At 45.6% G+C, this 15,109-nt stretch overlaps 1 protein-coding gene across 1 annotated transcript in view; it reads right to left on the bottom strand.

Moving 5' to 3' along the window:
* C8b (complement C8 beta chain) overlaps positions 1-15,109 on the bottom strand; it is a 39,569-nt gene that overhangs the window by 487 nt on the left and 23,973 nt on the right. The window contains exons 8-11 of the mRNA XM_075945277.1: positions 13,380-13,505; positions 11,754-11,917; positions 4,162-4,315; positions 2,747-2,815 (exon numbers count right to left, since the gene is read on the bottom strand). Coding sequence (XP_075801392.1) covers positions 2,747-2,815; positions 4,162-4,315; positions 11,754-11,917; positions 13,380-13,505 — 513 coding nt within the window. The remainder of the gene's footprint in view (positions 1-2,746; positions 2,816-4,161; positions 4,316-11,753; positions 11,918-13,379; positions 13,506-15,109) is intronic.

The raw sequence follows: 15,109 nt of genomic DNA, 5'->3' as shown, positions 1-15,109 counted from the left end.
GGAGATACCACAGGGTATTTGCACATTCTACAGTTATTCCTTTCCCAGGGTACCCTTGCCTTTCCCATTGACATTATCAATCCTATTAGCCCTCAGATCTCAGCAAACATGTATTTCTTTCCAGAAGCCCAGGATCCTTAATTTCCATCACTTTCCTATATTTTAAGCTCTCAGAGCACCTGTAGCAGTTATTCCATAGAAACTTCAGGTGTGTTGTGGAATAATTCAAGTAGCATTGCTCTTCCTTGTTACATCACAATCTTTGTGATGACAGGGACTGTACCTGCTTTGGTGAATCACAACACCTAGGCTGGCCTACGAAAGGCCTTCTGAAAATAAATATTGGGGAGTAGCAGGATGAATAGGTGGGCAGCTAGATGGATGGGTTGATGAGGAGGTGCAGAGATGCATGTATCAGTAGTGGGAGGATGGATGGGCGAATGAATGCATGAATATGGAAATAGATGGGTGGGTGGGCAGGTGGGTGGATGGATGGCTAAACATGTTGATGGATAGATAGATGGGTTGGCAGATAGTGAACAGGTGGGTGGGTGGACAGAGACATGCACGGATGGATGGATGGGTAGACGTGAGAATGGGAGGGGAATAGGTGGATGGATGGTTTCCAGAGAAAGCACTTCACAGTTGTAAGATACTGGGCAGGTTTTCATGTGTGGAGCTATGACATATATATGTTACCTACTGTGAACGTGGCATGTAAATGGGGTGAATATCACTGTGCTTGTTGTCCACTGAAGGACTGACTTTGGTCACAAATGAGGCTGCTGAATAAGCAGTCACTTCCCCAAGATAGATCTGTGCAAAATGCAAGGGCCACCGTGGATGGTTTTCAAGGTCTCCTCCAAACAGAAACACTGTGGCCATGTGACCCTACGCTCGGAGCAGGTCACTCTTTGGGACCTGGTTGAGGTGCAGGAGGAGAGAGCAAAGCCAGCATTGAGGTAGAGGGACACGCTCAAAGGCTGTGCAGTCAGTCACACCTGCTAACCTGGATCTCTGGGTTCCTGCTCTCACTGCGAGCGGTGACCCGCTGATCTTCACCATCTTTATGTACGTAATGGGGATATCACCAGTGTAGACTTCATGGGGTCATTGTAAAGAACAAATTATTTTCTATCTCTAAAATACAAACAATAAATCCCAAAAAAAGCAATTGGTGCTTAGTTTTGCTCTTCCAGTGTATCAGTCAGCATTCTAAATGACTCGTATGCCTCATCTACGCTTAAGTCAGCTCTGTGAGGTAGTAAATAGGATCATGTCCACTTCACAGATGCAGAGAGAGCACATGTCCAAGTCAGAGTTATTAATGGTGGTGATGAAGTCAGAACTCAAGCCAAGATCAAGAACCAAGCCAAGGTGCCCAGTCCGCAAAAAAGCGCACAGAGTATGTCTACTACTTTACTAGATGGGATATGCCCATTTTAAGGCTGTTGCCAAAAAGTTATGGGAAAGAATAAAAAAGAGAGAAATGTGAGCTTGATAGTTCTTAGATGACAAAGTGGGCAAAGAATTTGAGAGCTATCTATCTATCTATCTATCTATCTATCTATCTATCTATCATCTATATCTATCTATCTATCTATCTATCTATCTATCTATCTATCTATCTATCTATCTATCTATCTATCTATCTATCTCCATCATCTATCTATCTATCTATCTATCTATCTATCTATCTATCTATCTATCTATCTATATCTCTATCCATCATCTATCTATCTATCTATCTATCTATCTATCTATCTATCTATCTATCTATCTATCTCTATCCATCATCTATCTATCTATCTATCTATCTATCTATCTATCTATCTATCTATCTATCTATCTACCTATCTATCTACTATCTATCATCTATCTATCTATCTATCATCTATCTATCTATCTATCTATCTATCTATCTATCTATCTCCATCATCTATCTACCTATCTATCTATCTACTATCTATCATCTATCTATCTATCTATCTATCTATCTATCTATCTATCATCTATCTATCTATCTATCTATCTATCTATCTATCTATCTACCTATCTATCTACTATCTATCTATCTATCTATCTATCTATCTATCTATCTATCTATCATCTATCATCTATCTATCATCTATCAATCATCTATCTATCTATTTATCTATCTATCTATCTATCTATCTATCTATCTATCTATCTATCTATCTCTATCACTGAGAGACAACTGTTCCTGAATCATGGAATCATGGAGGTGCAGTAATCAATGGGATATGGCATTACTTATAGAAGGAGGTGAGGAGATACAATGAGAAAGGGGATATGTGTGCATAACTTCAAAATTATGTGGGCATCTACAGCAGGAATTGACTAATTCCACTGAGGGATAGGGTATGTTACAGTATGTTACAGGAATTTCTACAGATGAAACACACACACACACACACACACACACACACACACACACACACACACACCTCACACATTGGATTTTGAATGTTGAATAATATGAAAAGAACTTAGGCTTTCTACAACAACCCAAGAGGCTTGGAAATGTCACACATTAGCAGCCCCCTACACCATGGTGCATTCTCAGCAGGAGAAGTTATAAAATCCTGAAGGAGCCAGGCAGGATTCTGAACACCACAATGGCCGTCTCCTGGTCTACACCCCCACCTTGTTTTGAATCTTTTTTCGTCATTCCCTACATTCTCCCAGGGTTTATTTACCCAAGCAACTTTGGAAGACTCATTACCTTTCCGTTTGGTAACCTCACAGGCTACGCCTTGGAAACCAGCTGGGCAAATGCAATCACAGCGTGAGCCTGAGGAAAACAGGGAGAGAAAGAGTGAAACCAGGACTCAGGAGCTCAGTGCCAAGCAACTGCATTTCCATCAGGTAGATATGTGGACCAGATAGTAGATGGGGTGTACGTAGCATGCAGATGCAATACCAAGACCCACTCCTTTTCTGGGGGTCCTCATGGGGGGTGTTCATTGCCATCATGAGAATTATATGGTGCTGTTGAGAAAATTGCTCCTTGGCTGACCTTTGACTCACATTTATAAGCTCTCAGCATCGGATGATGCATTAGCAGTCGCTGAAGCCAGTCATCACTCACAAGTAATTGTCTAGTTTCTGCGTGACTGCCTCTAGGGAGCTTCACGCCCTTTAAGCCTCACCCTACCTACCGTTGGCAAGTTCTGAACCTTTGGAAGCGCTTCTCTATGCTGATCTGGAATCTGTCCCCTCGGAGTGTCTCTCATCTCATCATGAAAATTATCTCCTCAGAATAGACCCTGGAAATGTCTGACTCCATACTGTCCCTCGCCTCTGCTCTACAAGCCAGTGGCCACCAGCTTCTAGTTCTAACTTTCTCGAACGGCAAGAAAGACTACAGGAATGCTAGGCTCCAACTCCGAGCTGCTGAGATAATCTCACTTCCTGTGAAGTGACTATTATGGAGGGAGCCATACCTGATGGAAGAAGCTGTGGGCCACACCCTGTCTCTTAGCCTCTGTCTGGAAAACTCCATACACATGCCTCAGTGCCACTACTGGCCTGGAATTTCCTTCCCCTCAAACATGTTTCTTTTGTGAACCTTCTGGGCATGCTCTATTGATATGGGCCCTGCCTGACTCCAGATGGCTCCCTGAGCTGGAGAGTAAGCAAACAGCTCTCCTGTCTAGGGTGCTGGAACAGACTCTTCTTCCATCTTGTCATCTCTTCATAACAAGCCTGATATGACAACCTCACTCTTCTCACTCCATCCCACCCACTGTAAGGATTCTGGACATGATCCTAGAAGTCAGTCATCGAGTTCTACTGGTCTGTCCATGATGCCACCTTCAAATCCTCTCACCTCATACCGGCAAGGACAGTCACAAAGGATTTCTCTGGGTCTGCCTGGGCCCTCTTCTTTGTCCAGGGTTTGGCTAAATCAATATTTGACCTAAAGGTAGACCACATGCTCACAGCTAAATTTGAGCTTCACCCATGATGCCCCTGGGGCTAGAGTACCGATGCCCTGACAGCCAAAGCAGAATCTCCTTCCTGCCACCATTCCAACTCCTCGGGAAGTGAAAAGCAGGCAACAGTTGACCCAGAATCTGGCTCCTTGCAGGCGATACCTTCCACAGAGGACCCCAGTGTTCTAGGAGGTGGTGGTACCTTTCAGGACAGGGACTCCATTGCCTTGGCAAGGAGCACAGCTGCAGGAGCTGACTTCCTCCTGGAATTCCTCTAGTGCCTTCTTTATGTTCTGTTTCACCGTGCTGGAGTAGGCAAAGTCGGTGGCTGTCACAAGCTCATACAGGGGCTCGGCCTGGGGCAGAAGAGGCAAGACATACATCGACTAGAGATCAAAGCAAAGCTACAGGGGAAGGACAGGGAGGGCTGGGCATGGAAAATGCAGGAGGGTTCCTATAGGACAGGAGAGGCGCTACAGGGTGTAGTCAGATGTCTGTCTTCTCTGCTTCCCCCACTTGGGAGAAGCAAGGTCATTTGTTCAAGTTCAAATCAATTAGCAAGAAATACTAAGGCCTAGGCATGAACCTAAAATAACTTTAATCTTTATTCCCATGAAGCTAGAGACAGAGGCAGACACTGGTGTACACTGGAGGCTTATAGACAGTCTCTGACTTAAATGGGTTCGATGTAAGATCTCTCAACCTTAGAAGGCAAGAAAGTGATTCCTATTTAGTTGGAGTGTACTGTGACCTTCCCCGGCTAGTGCCAGGCTCTACTGGGAGTGTTACATAGCCACCAGTGTCAGGGGATCTGGCCCCGTCAGCCCCTGGGTCATGAGACTCCCAAGGCTCCCAGGCCACAGTGCTGCCAAGCTGTGTTCCGCAGGTCAGCTGTGTCGAATGCATTTCTGCCTTGATATTTTCAATTCATGATAGGTTTATCTGGACACGATCCCACAGTGCATCAAGGCGCATCTGTCCCATGTGGTTTCACAGAGTAAGAACCAAACCAGCAGAGATGAGCGGGCAAGAGGAGGGGACTGGAGAGGCTCGCTCATCTGTCTTGGTGGTGTGCCCGGAAGGTGATCTTCGACAGCTCTTTGGTATACTTTAGGGCTGTGGTCCTGGCATCGTTTCCTTCCAGCCTCATGGGAATCATTCATATAATCCAAGCATTCATTCCAGGAAGCCTGACTCCAAGACCCTTCCGTCAGAGGTCTCTATACTATTCATTTGATAACATTCTGTTTTCCAAATGCTCCTTTATAATTGTCAAACCTTTTCATGAGAAGCCTCCATTTTCTTCTCTGATTTGACAGGAAGCTGGCTGGGAGAGAGACTTGGAGTCGCTCTCTATGGCTTTAGGCACAGCCTCAGATTAAGGGTAAAGAAGATGGCTAGTGGTCTAGATTCAGTGGGTCTGGGTGAGGCAGTGGCAGCGGGCATGGGAAGAGGGCAGAGGTTAGAAAAGTACAAGCAGCCCCTGCAGGGGCTGGTCACTGGCGTCAGTGGGTGTGGCTTCTGTGGCTTCGGCCCATGAGAAGAACCAGGGCCACGCTGCTGTTTTTGCGGTATTCTGTTCCTCTGTTAGGGATGCAGCTCCAGGGCCTGGTTCCTCTCCAGATTTTGTTGGTGATCCTGTCCTAATTCAGCCCTGGAGAGTTTAGGGTCTGTCTAAACGCAGGCAATCATGCCTAATAGAAGCCTCCAGTGGGAAGAAAATTGCTTCCATTTCTTAATGCATCTGATGCTGACCTTCGCCCCAGTGGGCAAAGCAAGGCTCCTTGGAAGTCCCATTGTCTCAACGGTCTGTGGTCAATGAATTGATCCAGAGACTGTTTTCAGAGAGATCAGCCTGCTGGTCACACGCAGGGGAGGGTGAAGGGAGAGGCGCTTGCTTGCTTTACACCACTGATAAGGTTCTCCGCAGTCAGCTTTTGGCTTTTGCTCCAAGATCCTTGAAAGGCCTACTTTAACCACTATGGTGTTTTCCTACCAAGACACACAGCCCTAGCCAGCAGCCAAGCCTGAATAAACTTCCCACATACCTTGCACCTTGGGAGCCGGAGATATTCAGAGAAGGGCCTGTTTCTTGAGAGATGTTGATGATTAGCGCAGTTGTTGGATGAGGGGAAGCCCCAGGTAGATACATGACTCATTACCATCAGAATTGAAGTCCAAAGCCTGCATTTTCTCTACTAGTTTAGGATGATTCCTGATAGGAGTGCCTCAGGGGTTCCCATCACTAGCCTCACCCATGTGTTCCCCAAACTTCGCAGGCTATGGCAGCTTGCATTGGTGAAGCAGGAACCCCCGTGGGGCTTCGGGGCAGCCCTTTACAGTTAGGTCAGTACGGCTGTGCCCATTATTTGCCCACTGCCCGTTTTCCTGTCTCCCTTCTCCTTCCACCCGTCCTCCCCTTCCCCTCATTCCCTCTAACTCTTTCTTCCGCACTTCGCCCTTAGATACTCCATCTTGACTGCAATGGTCACTTAGGCCTCTACCTCGCTTGCCCTTCAGGACATTCTACTCCTCACGCCCTTTACAGGTGACGCTGGAGAAGTTCTGTCGAGGTCCACACAAATCTCTGCAGTGTGCCCTGTTATTTTCAAATACTCATCACCACAGCCAGTCATCACGAGGAGCGGGACCATGCACACATCCCATAAGTCTTCACAGTGGTCTGAGGATTGGGTAATCCTGTGCTCTGCCTGTGACAGTTGGCAAAGCTGGAGCACAGACAAGCTAAGAAGCTAACACCTTGACAAAGGTGTTACTCCACTGAGGGTGGCCTTGGACTCTGAACATTGTGGATTGTTGACTGTTGGTCAGTATATACTTTTATAGCTATGGACAGTTAGAAAATCATACCAATTTAGCGCATAAATGCAATTTTATACCCCATCTCTTCACTTATAATTACTGAGGCCCTCCCTGTGTGACTCAGTTTGTGTTGACAAAGTGACTTCAGCAGCTTCAGGACACACAGATGGGTTGGTTATTTAGCTCCTCTGCTTTTTAGCTCCCAATTGATTCCTTTGCCCTTTTAGCTTATGCTACTACAACTATCCTAAGCTGATTTGTCTCTATACATATTTGTTAAAAAAATTAACATTAGATCAAAAACCGTCAACATTTTTAATAGTATGGAGATACGGGTTTAAAATGCCTTCCTAGACTCTAGCCAAATCATATTGCCATCGTAGCTCACGAAAGGCCCCCTCGGTGCTCACAATGCTTTGAGTATCACAGACTTTATTATTTATTTATTTATTAAAGATTTCTGTCTCTTCCCCGCCACCGCCTCCCATTCCCCCCCCCCAATCAAGTCCCCCTCCCTCATCAGCCCAAAGAGCAATCAGGGTTCCCTGCCCTGTGGGAAGTTCAAGGACCACCCACTGCATGCAAATGGATGGAAATAGAAAACACTATCCTGAGTGAGGTAAGCCAGACCCAAAAAGAGGAACATGGGATGTACTCACTCATATTTGGTTTCTAGCCATAAACCAAGGACATTGAGCCTATAATTAGTGATCCTAGAGAAGCTAAATAAGGAGAACCCAAAGAAAAACATATAGGCATCCTCCTGAATATTAACGTTCATCAGGCGATGAAAGGAGACAGAGACAGAGACCCACATTGGAGCACCGGACAGAAATCTCAAAGTCCATATCACAGACTTTAAATCGTTGTCAACTTGATAGGTGAAAATAATACCGCTATGATGTTATTTTTATTGGGAGAGGTTAAAAGTTTGGATATTTATTAGCCAACTTATGACTGTCCATTTCCCTAGAGATCAAACCCTCCTTATGAACTGTGCCATTTTTCACCTAATTGAGGGTCTTATTTGTGGTAAGTCATCAGCATTACTGGTGAATTATCTGCCTATTTACTAACTAGAACTTGTTTGTAGTATGCGTGTGTGTTTGTGGTGGGGCACATGGGGCCCAGAGGCCAGACTTGGGTGATGTTCAGGAACCATGTGCCTTGTGTTCTTTTGAGGCGATGTCTCGCTGGCCTGGAGCCAGGGAGTAGGCTAGGCTGCCTGGCCAATGAGCCCAGCAGTCTGCCTGTCTTTGCCTTCTCCACATTGGTGTTACAATGGCAGCCCACCACACCTGGCTTTGTTTATAAGGGTTCTGGGGGTGAGGGGCTCGACTTAGGTCTCCATGATTGTACAGTGTGACATTTACTGCTGGGTTATCTTCTGAGAGCCTAGCCGACGTGGTTTTAGAGGAAGAGTGTCAACACATCGCATTTTATATCTCCTTTTGCTTTATGAAAATCCTTGGAGTGAATTTGCCTCTTGAAAGCATTACTACTGCGTATTCAAGATTTCAGCTCTCCTTCGGGACATAACCTCTCACAAGCAGGCTGCACATAGTCGGGCTGCGTCTTAGCAGAAGCACACAGAGCTGTAGCTTTTCAAAATCAGGCTGACAAAGGGTAGGGAAGCATCTCTTCAGAGGCAATTTTGTACACAGTAGGGCTGTAGGTTCTCAGAGGCAGGTTTCCATATGGTAGAGCTACAGTCTTCAGAGGAAGGTCTGTGCACAGTAGGGCTGCAGGTCCTCAGAAGCGGGCCTTCAGTGTGACTTTTTCTGACCACCGACAGGTGAGCAGGAGCACCGAGTGAAGTAACTTAAGACTTCCGGCACTCTTCAGAGCCTTTATCAGCTGTATCTGGGTGTTTGGATGACCTTATTGGATGGGGCGTTCTTCCCAATACTTCTTGGGCGTGTGTAATGGGGAAGTGGACTCAGACTGAACTACGACACTGGGGTATGGTTGTTCCTTTGCAGTATAACCTAGGCTATTCTGACCTCGGTGTGGGCACCACTCATATTTTCTCCTTCTACCCTAGGCAAGGCAATGTCATCAACAGCTGTAGTCCAACCCTAACGTCTTCCAACCTTGACCTGTGCAGAAACCTATGCCGACGATGGACCAGGAATAAGGCTTACTGGTTAAATACAAGACAACTAGTTCCATTCAAAAGTCAGATAAGGAGTAATTCAAGAATAAGAGACAGGCGGTGGCAACACATGCCTTTAATCATAGCACTCGGGAGGTACAGGCAAGCAGATCTCTGTGAATTTGAGCCAGCCTGGTCTACAAGAGCTAGTTCCGGTTCCAGGACAGGCACCAACGCTACACAAAGAAAGCCTGTCTTGAAAAATCAAAAAGAAAGAAAGAAAAAATAAAGAAGAGTAGTATGTTCTGTTTTGTGCAATACACAAGAGATGCATATACCCAGAGGTCCATTCCTTCTTTATCTGAAGGTCAGTGCTGGCTATTCTGTATTTTCATCAGCTAAATCTGGCCATGGGTTTTGCATTTTTGTTTTGTCTCAAAATGCCTCTGGAGTTCACCCACTGAGAAGCATTTCACCAGGTGGCAAGCTCTTTCCTTTCAAGACCAGGGTCGCCGGTACGCTGCCTGTTGGAATGGCTCTGGCGTTTGATTTTTACTCCTGGGGGATACAATTGTTCCTACAAGGAAAACATGTCAGCAGGGTCTGTGGCAGTAGGATTCTTTTGTTTTGTTTTCAGTACTTCTGTTTAAGTTTTAGCACCGTGTTCGTCCTGTATTGCCAGTGCAGGGCAGATTCTCTACTATGCCTGATGGATATACGCACACATTTAATCTCGTGGCTGGCTCAGGAAGGACTCTGTGTCTTAGATTCCTACTTCTCTCCTCTATCCATCATCTTTCTTTCCCATCACTGTTTTAATCTCGTTGTCTTTTGTTTCCACATTATAAGAGCATTTTTATAGTGCCTTCCACATCACCGACTCAATTTTCTGCAGTGTCAATTCTGTTCTTTATAGTTTCCAATGTGGGTTTTAATTCTGCCATTGCGTTCCTGGTTCCCCACATCCAGCTACTTTCTTTTCATCTGATTAGTGTCTAAACAGCTCAGCTTCTATTTTTATTTCATAAATTCCTCATTTTCTTGAATTTTATTGTTGTCACAAAGCAAATGCATTCTCAAATTTACTTCCATTTTTCTATTTTACAGGCGTGCTCATTTTTTGCAGCTTGAACATAATTTCCATCTTTCTTGTTCTAAAAAAAAATCTTTATTTAGCCACTGCCATCCCTAACTCTTCTTTTAACAAGGTGCCACCTCTCCCTGTCTGTATTTACCAGGAAACAGCATGAGCTAGTTCTTGCTCGCATACCTTGCAGCTGCAGAAATCTCATCTCAGGTCTTCTCAAAGGACAATTTATGACACCCAGGCAGTGGCACGGGAATTGTTTATCCAGTGGGCTCTGCTGTCCTGAAAAAATCAGTCATCACTCCTCCTGGAAAGCTGCCTCTGTCGAGATGCCTTATTCTGAGATAATGTGAAAGCAGGGTGCAGCTTCTGAGACCAGAGAGAGCGCATGGAGCAGGGATGGAAGAGCATGTTTGCAGAGCAGGTGACAGATGCACAGAGGTGTGTCAAAGTCCTTCTGCACCTCTCTCCTGCTGTGCTCCTTAAATCGCTCTCCTCCAGCGTGCTCTGCTTGATAGAACCAGTTTGACCTCGACAGTCCCTAGCCCAGACAGGCACATTCGGCCTCACGGGGTCACCAAGCCATCCCCACCTTAGGTCTCAGTTTTAACAAATATCAGATAAGATATCCCAATACAGGACAGAAATTCAGAAGCCTATTTTCCTCCGAATTCCCTGTTCTCTCTCACACCTGGCTGTGATGTCATCCAGTGTCACCCCGGCATCAGTCAAGCTCGAATTTCTCTCCAGCTGCCTGCAGCCCATGGCTGGCCATATCGCTTATGATTATCATCGACTGTGCTGTGAGTGTCACTAGTGACTAAATACACAGGCAAGAATTGAATGACAACCTTCTTGTTCTATGGAGCTGTGCATTTGACACACAAATCCAGGCCCTGTTGGAAAAATCATCAGGGTCAGGACTGCAGAGTCTCTCATCAAGGTCCAGTCCCCCATTTTCCCTCCTTGATTGCCGAGAGAACTCTCAGGGGGTGGACAATGGCCCATCAATGACAGTACAGGCACCAGCAAGAAGAGAGTGATGTAAGGTACGGCAGGGATACTGTGCAAATGTCCCCACAGGCAAGGACCTACCGTTGCGGATGTGTGTGACAGGCCTGTTTTAACAAGCATCTCTTTAGTTTATTCTCAGGCGCAAGCCTCTCCTGGTGCGGGAATTGGGTGGTGAGAGTCATTATTTTCCTATCCCCCAAGCCCATAATGGGGGCAAAGAAGACAGACTCTCTTGACTAGACCTAACAAATTCTTGAGCAGCCACGGATGGACATGGCCTTCCTGACCCTTGCCATGTCACAGAAGAAGGCAGGCATATCTGACATGCAGACCGCCGGAAGCATTACTCCAGATAACATCCCTAACTCCCCCTCAGAGTGTTGCAAACTCAGTAGGTACTTCAAATACGTTAGCTATCACCACCACATCTTGCACGATCCCAAGAGGTGGGTATGCACACTGCTGACTTACTGTCCTTCCTAGGCATCTCTTCCATCTTGTCACGGCTTTGTGTGCCTCTAGTACCTTCTTAGAGCATGGCAGAGGCTAATTTCCTTAAAAACTTGTGGACCCAGTGGGGAGCTTGGGAACTTTAGGTGGCATGGTGTGCTGTGTTCTTGTCAGTTATTCCCACATCTATTTGCTAGTATAATGCAAGTAACTCAAGATTGTTGCCTGTGCCTTGACAATCTCCACATTCCATGCATAGTTCACGGCAGACTCTCAGAACCCGTGTTCTACACAGAGGTGGAGTGGGCACAGTGGCTGCTGGTACCTTGAGTCTGATGATTGCTGGGTTGTACTGCACAGCATCTCCCCATTCCCGCATCAGTTCAGTTGTTGGCAGCTCCTTGTGCGCCAAGGTGGTAATGTACTCGCTTGCCCCTCCTCGCACGAGAACCACCAAATCTTCCACCATGGTGGTCCTCTTGTTTCTGTCTGGAGTGGACAAGAAGAGTAGCATGGAATCAAAAGATCTACTTTCCTGCCTTGGAATTTAGTTCAGCTAAACAACATGTGAGATGCCATGATTCTTTGTAAGTTTATATGGGTGACATGGAAGAAGAAGATATGTTCCTGACCATAGGCAAGTGATAGTGCCCAGGGCAACTGGAAACTTACCCGATCGTGCAGAGGACAAATGAGGAGAACAAGGATAGAAGATTCACCATGAACATATACAAATGCCAATTATTGCAGTAGTATACAAGAGATAGAGAGAAGAAAGTGATTGATGATAGATAGATCTTATATCTGTCATCTCTTTATCACCAATATGTCTATTTACCTATCATCTTTCTATGTATTCATCATCTACATACAATTGCTTTGCCTATCTCTATCTATCTACTATCTGTCTGTCTGTCTATCTATCTGTCTACTATCTCTCTGTCTATCTATCTCTGTCTATCTATCATCTATCTATCTATCTATCTATCTATCTATCTATCTATCTATCTATCTATCTATCTATCTATCTATGACAGATAATAGATTGGTAAGTAGGTGGGCAGACAGGAAGAGAGACATTGTAATTAGTGAAGCTTTGTGGGTGCTGGCAATGTTCTGTTCAGGGACCTGTATAGGCACTAAGCTACAAGCCTCCTTAAAAGAGTTTAATGTGTCCTGCCCCACCACAAGGAACAGGTAATCAGCAATATCAGCAACTCATTCTCAAATGTAAATGGCTGCTCTAGGCTGGCAGCTGATTCCCATGTTTGTGCTTCCTACAGAATGCTTCCACTGTGGGGTTCTTCACATGGCAGGCAGCGCAGTACAGAGACGACTGGGAGGAAGAGGGAGAGCTAGGATTAGAACACTGCCATCCAGTCTCATTCCTACTCTACATGTGCTGACTTCCCAGCTCCCCATACTGCATCCAGGTATCTTGCTCCTAGACCCTGGGTCTACACTCAGGCTGGCTTTACCCCAACTCTAGACTGGCTTTTTCTGTCATGTGGCCTCTGCCATATGGCTGGTGCTATACCAGATTTGCTAATCTCTTTGGCATGCATTATCTGAGGTAAGGCCCAGCCTCTGCCATGTTGCCTTGGCCCCCAGCATTCTGTGGCTAGCCAGGACGACTCTCAGCCTCTAGAGCAGTGTGATGATATCCTCACTATGATGCGGTGGCCCTCATACTCAGGTTATAATTCACAGTGATGGAAACTTGGCCTTAAGGTTTCAGCCTGGATATTGGCCTTTTTGCCTTTTACCTACCTCACATACTCACTGTGAATATGGGAATTCAACCACATTCATTTTTTTTGGATTTCATTATACTAGTGGAAACAGGTAGATTTTATTACATTGATTGTTATTTTCATTGAAATGCTTTGGAGTATCGCATGTTTAAAGAAAGCAAAAGGCCGCAAGTGCAGAAGACATGAGTCTGACTCACCGTTGATTTCATTCAGAATATCAGTGCATTTCTTTGCCGACACTCCCAATTTGAGGTGGACTTTCAAGGTACCACCAATGTGGACACCTCCTCCCGCACAGGCAGAAACATGGTCAAGAGTGTAATCTGAAGAAATAAGAAAAGATGTCCATGATCTACTAGGTCATTTGCTCTGTCCCTTTTCCTGTGATTGACTCTATCCCTAACCCTTCTTGGTGTCATAGGGTCCTGGGTTCAAATAAACATGTCCTTGATCCGGAGACAAGTAGTATAGGGGCCATGGAAGAGACCCCACAGAGATCAGTCCCAAGTTCATGTTCCAGCCTCCTCCTCAGTCTCGAAGGATAGCTGCAACCTTCAAAGAGGTCACGTGTTCAAAGTTAGCCTCTAAACACCAGACTCCTTATCAGGTACTTTCTTAGTTAGGGTTACTCTTGCTGTGAAGGAACACCATGACCAAAAGCGAGTTGGGGAGGAAAGGGTTTATTTAGCTCACACTTCCACACCACAGATCGCCATCAAAGGAAGTCAGGCTAGGACATGGAGCTGATGCAGAGGCCATGGAAGAGTGCTGCTTACTGGCTTTCCCTCCATGGCCTGCTCAGTCTGCTTTCTTATAGAACCCAGGACCACCAGCCCTGAGCTGACTCCACCTATAATGGGCTGGACCCTCCCCCATCAATCACTAATTAAGAAAATGCCCTACAGCTGGATCTGATGGAGGCATTTTCTTAAATGACAGTCTCTCCTCTTAGATAACTCTAGCTTGAGTCAAGTTGACATAAGACTAGCCAGGACAGGTAGCTAGTGATTGCTGATCCAGAGGTTACAGGGAAGCTCTACCCGTTGCCTTCCCCGGTCTCCATTTTTCTGATCTTTGATAAAGGAGGACAAGGTCTGCATTAATTGGTTGAAGCAATGCATATACAAGTCTGAAAGTGCCTGGAGGTGGGTGCACAAATGTCCTTATTTCTTTGAGGATTCCTTCCTACCTCATCCCCTCCCCCAACATTCTCCCCAAGGTATCTTCCTTCCTGGGGCTTGCTGAAATTGTATATTAGACCTTTCTAAATTGCTTTAACTCTGACTGAGGAAGACAGGCTTGTTGACTACTAGGCTTTCCAGCATTACTAATGTGGAACAGAATTTCCCTCAGACTATTTCAAACCCTTAAAATACAAATCTCATTGAGATAATCGGTGTTACAAGAAAAAGAGCCAACATGGCCATGCAAATTTGCTGATTGTGCATGAAATGTGGCAGGGTTCTCTCTCTATCTCCCTCTCCCCACCTCCCTCTCTCTGGAAGTCCTCTGGAGAAACTCTGAGGGTGGCATCAATATAATATCACCCTGAGTCGTAAGTTTCTTTAGACCATTTATGATCGTGGTAGACCCAAGTCCCAAAGACATCCATTTACATTCTTACTCTTGCAAGTACATTGGAATTCTAAGTCCTGGCCCTGCTGATGGAACCCATGTGACTTAGAGCAGTTCCCATAATGAGACAAGAAGCAGAGTACTGGATTGGAAAGCAGGATCCATAGCCTAGGCTGGTAGTTGGAGACAGTTGGAAAGATCTGGAATATCTATAGGCAAGATGGGAGGAGAGAGAGAGGAGTGTTGGGACTGACCATTCACCTGAGGAACCACAGTGACCCCTCACTAGCAAGAGTATCCTGGTAGACTTTGGATCTTGCCTCGACCCTGCTGGATCAGATCAATCACAGCA

Source organism: Microtus pennsylvanicus, chromosome 13 (assembly GCF_037038515.1).
Source record: "Microtus pennsylvanicus isolate mMicPen1 chromosome 13, mMicPen1.hap1, whole genome shotgun sequence".
In the NCBI taxonomy this organism is placed as follows: Eukaryota; Metazoa; Chordata; class Mammalia; order Rodentia; family Cricetidae; genus Microtus; species Microtus pennsylvanicus.
This window is presented reverse-complemented; position numbering and strand designations above follow the sequence as displayed.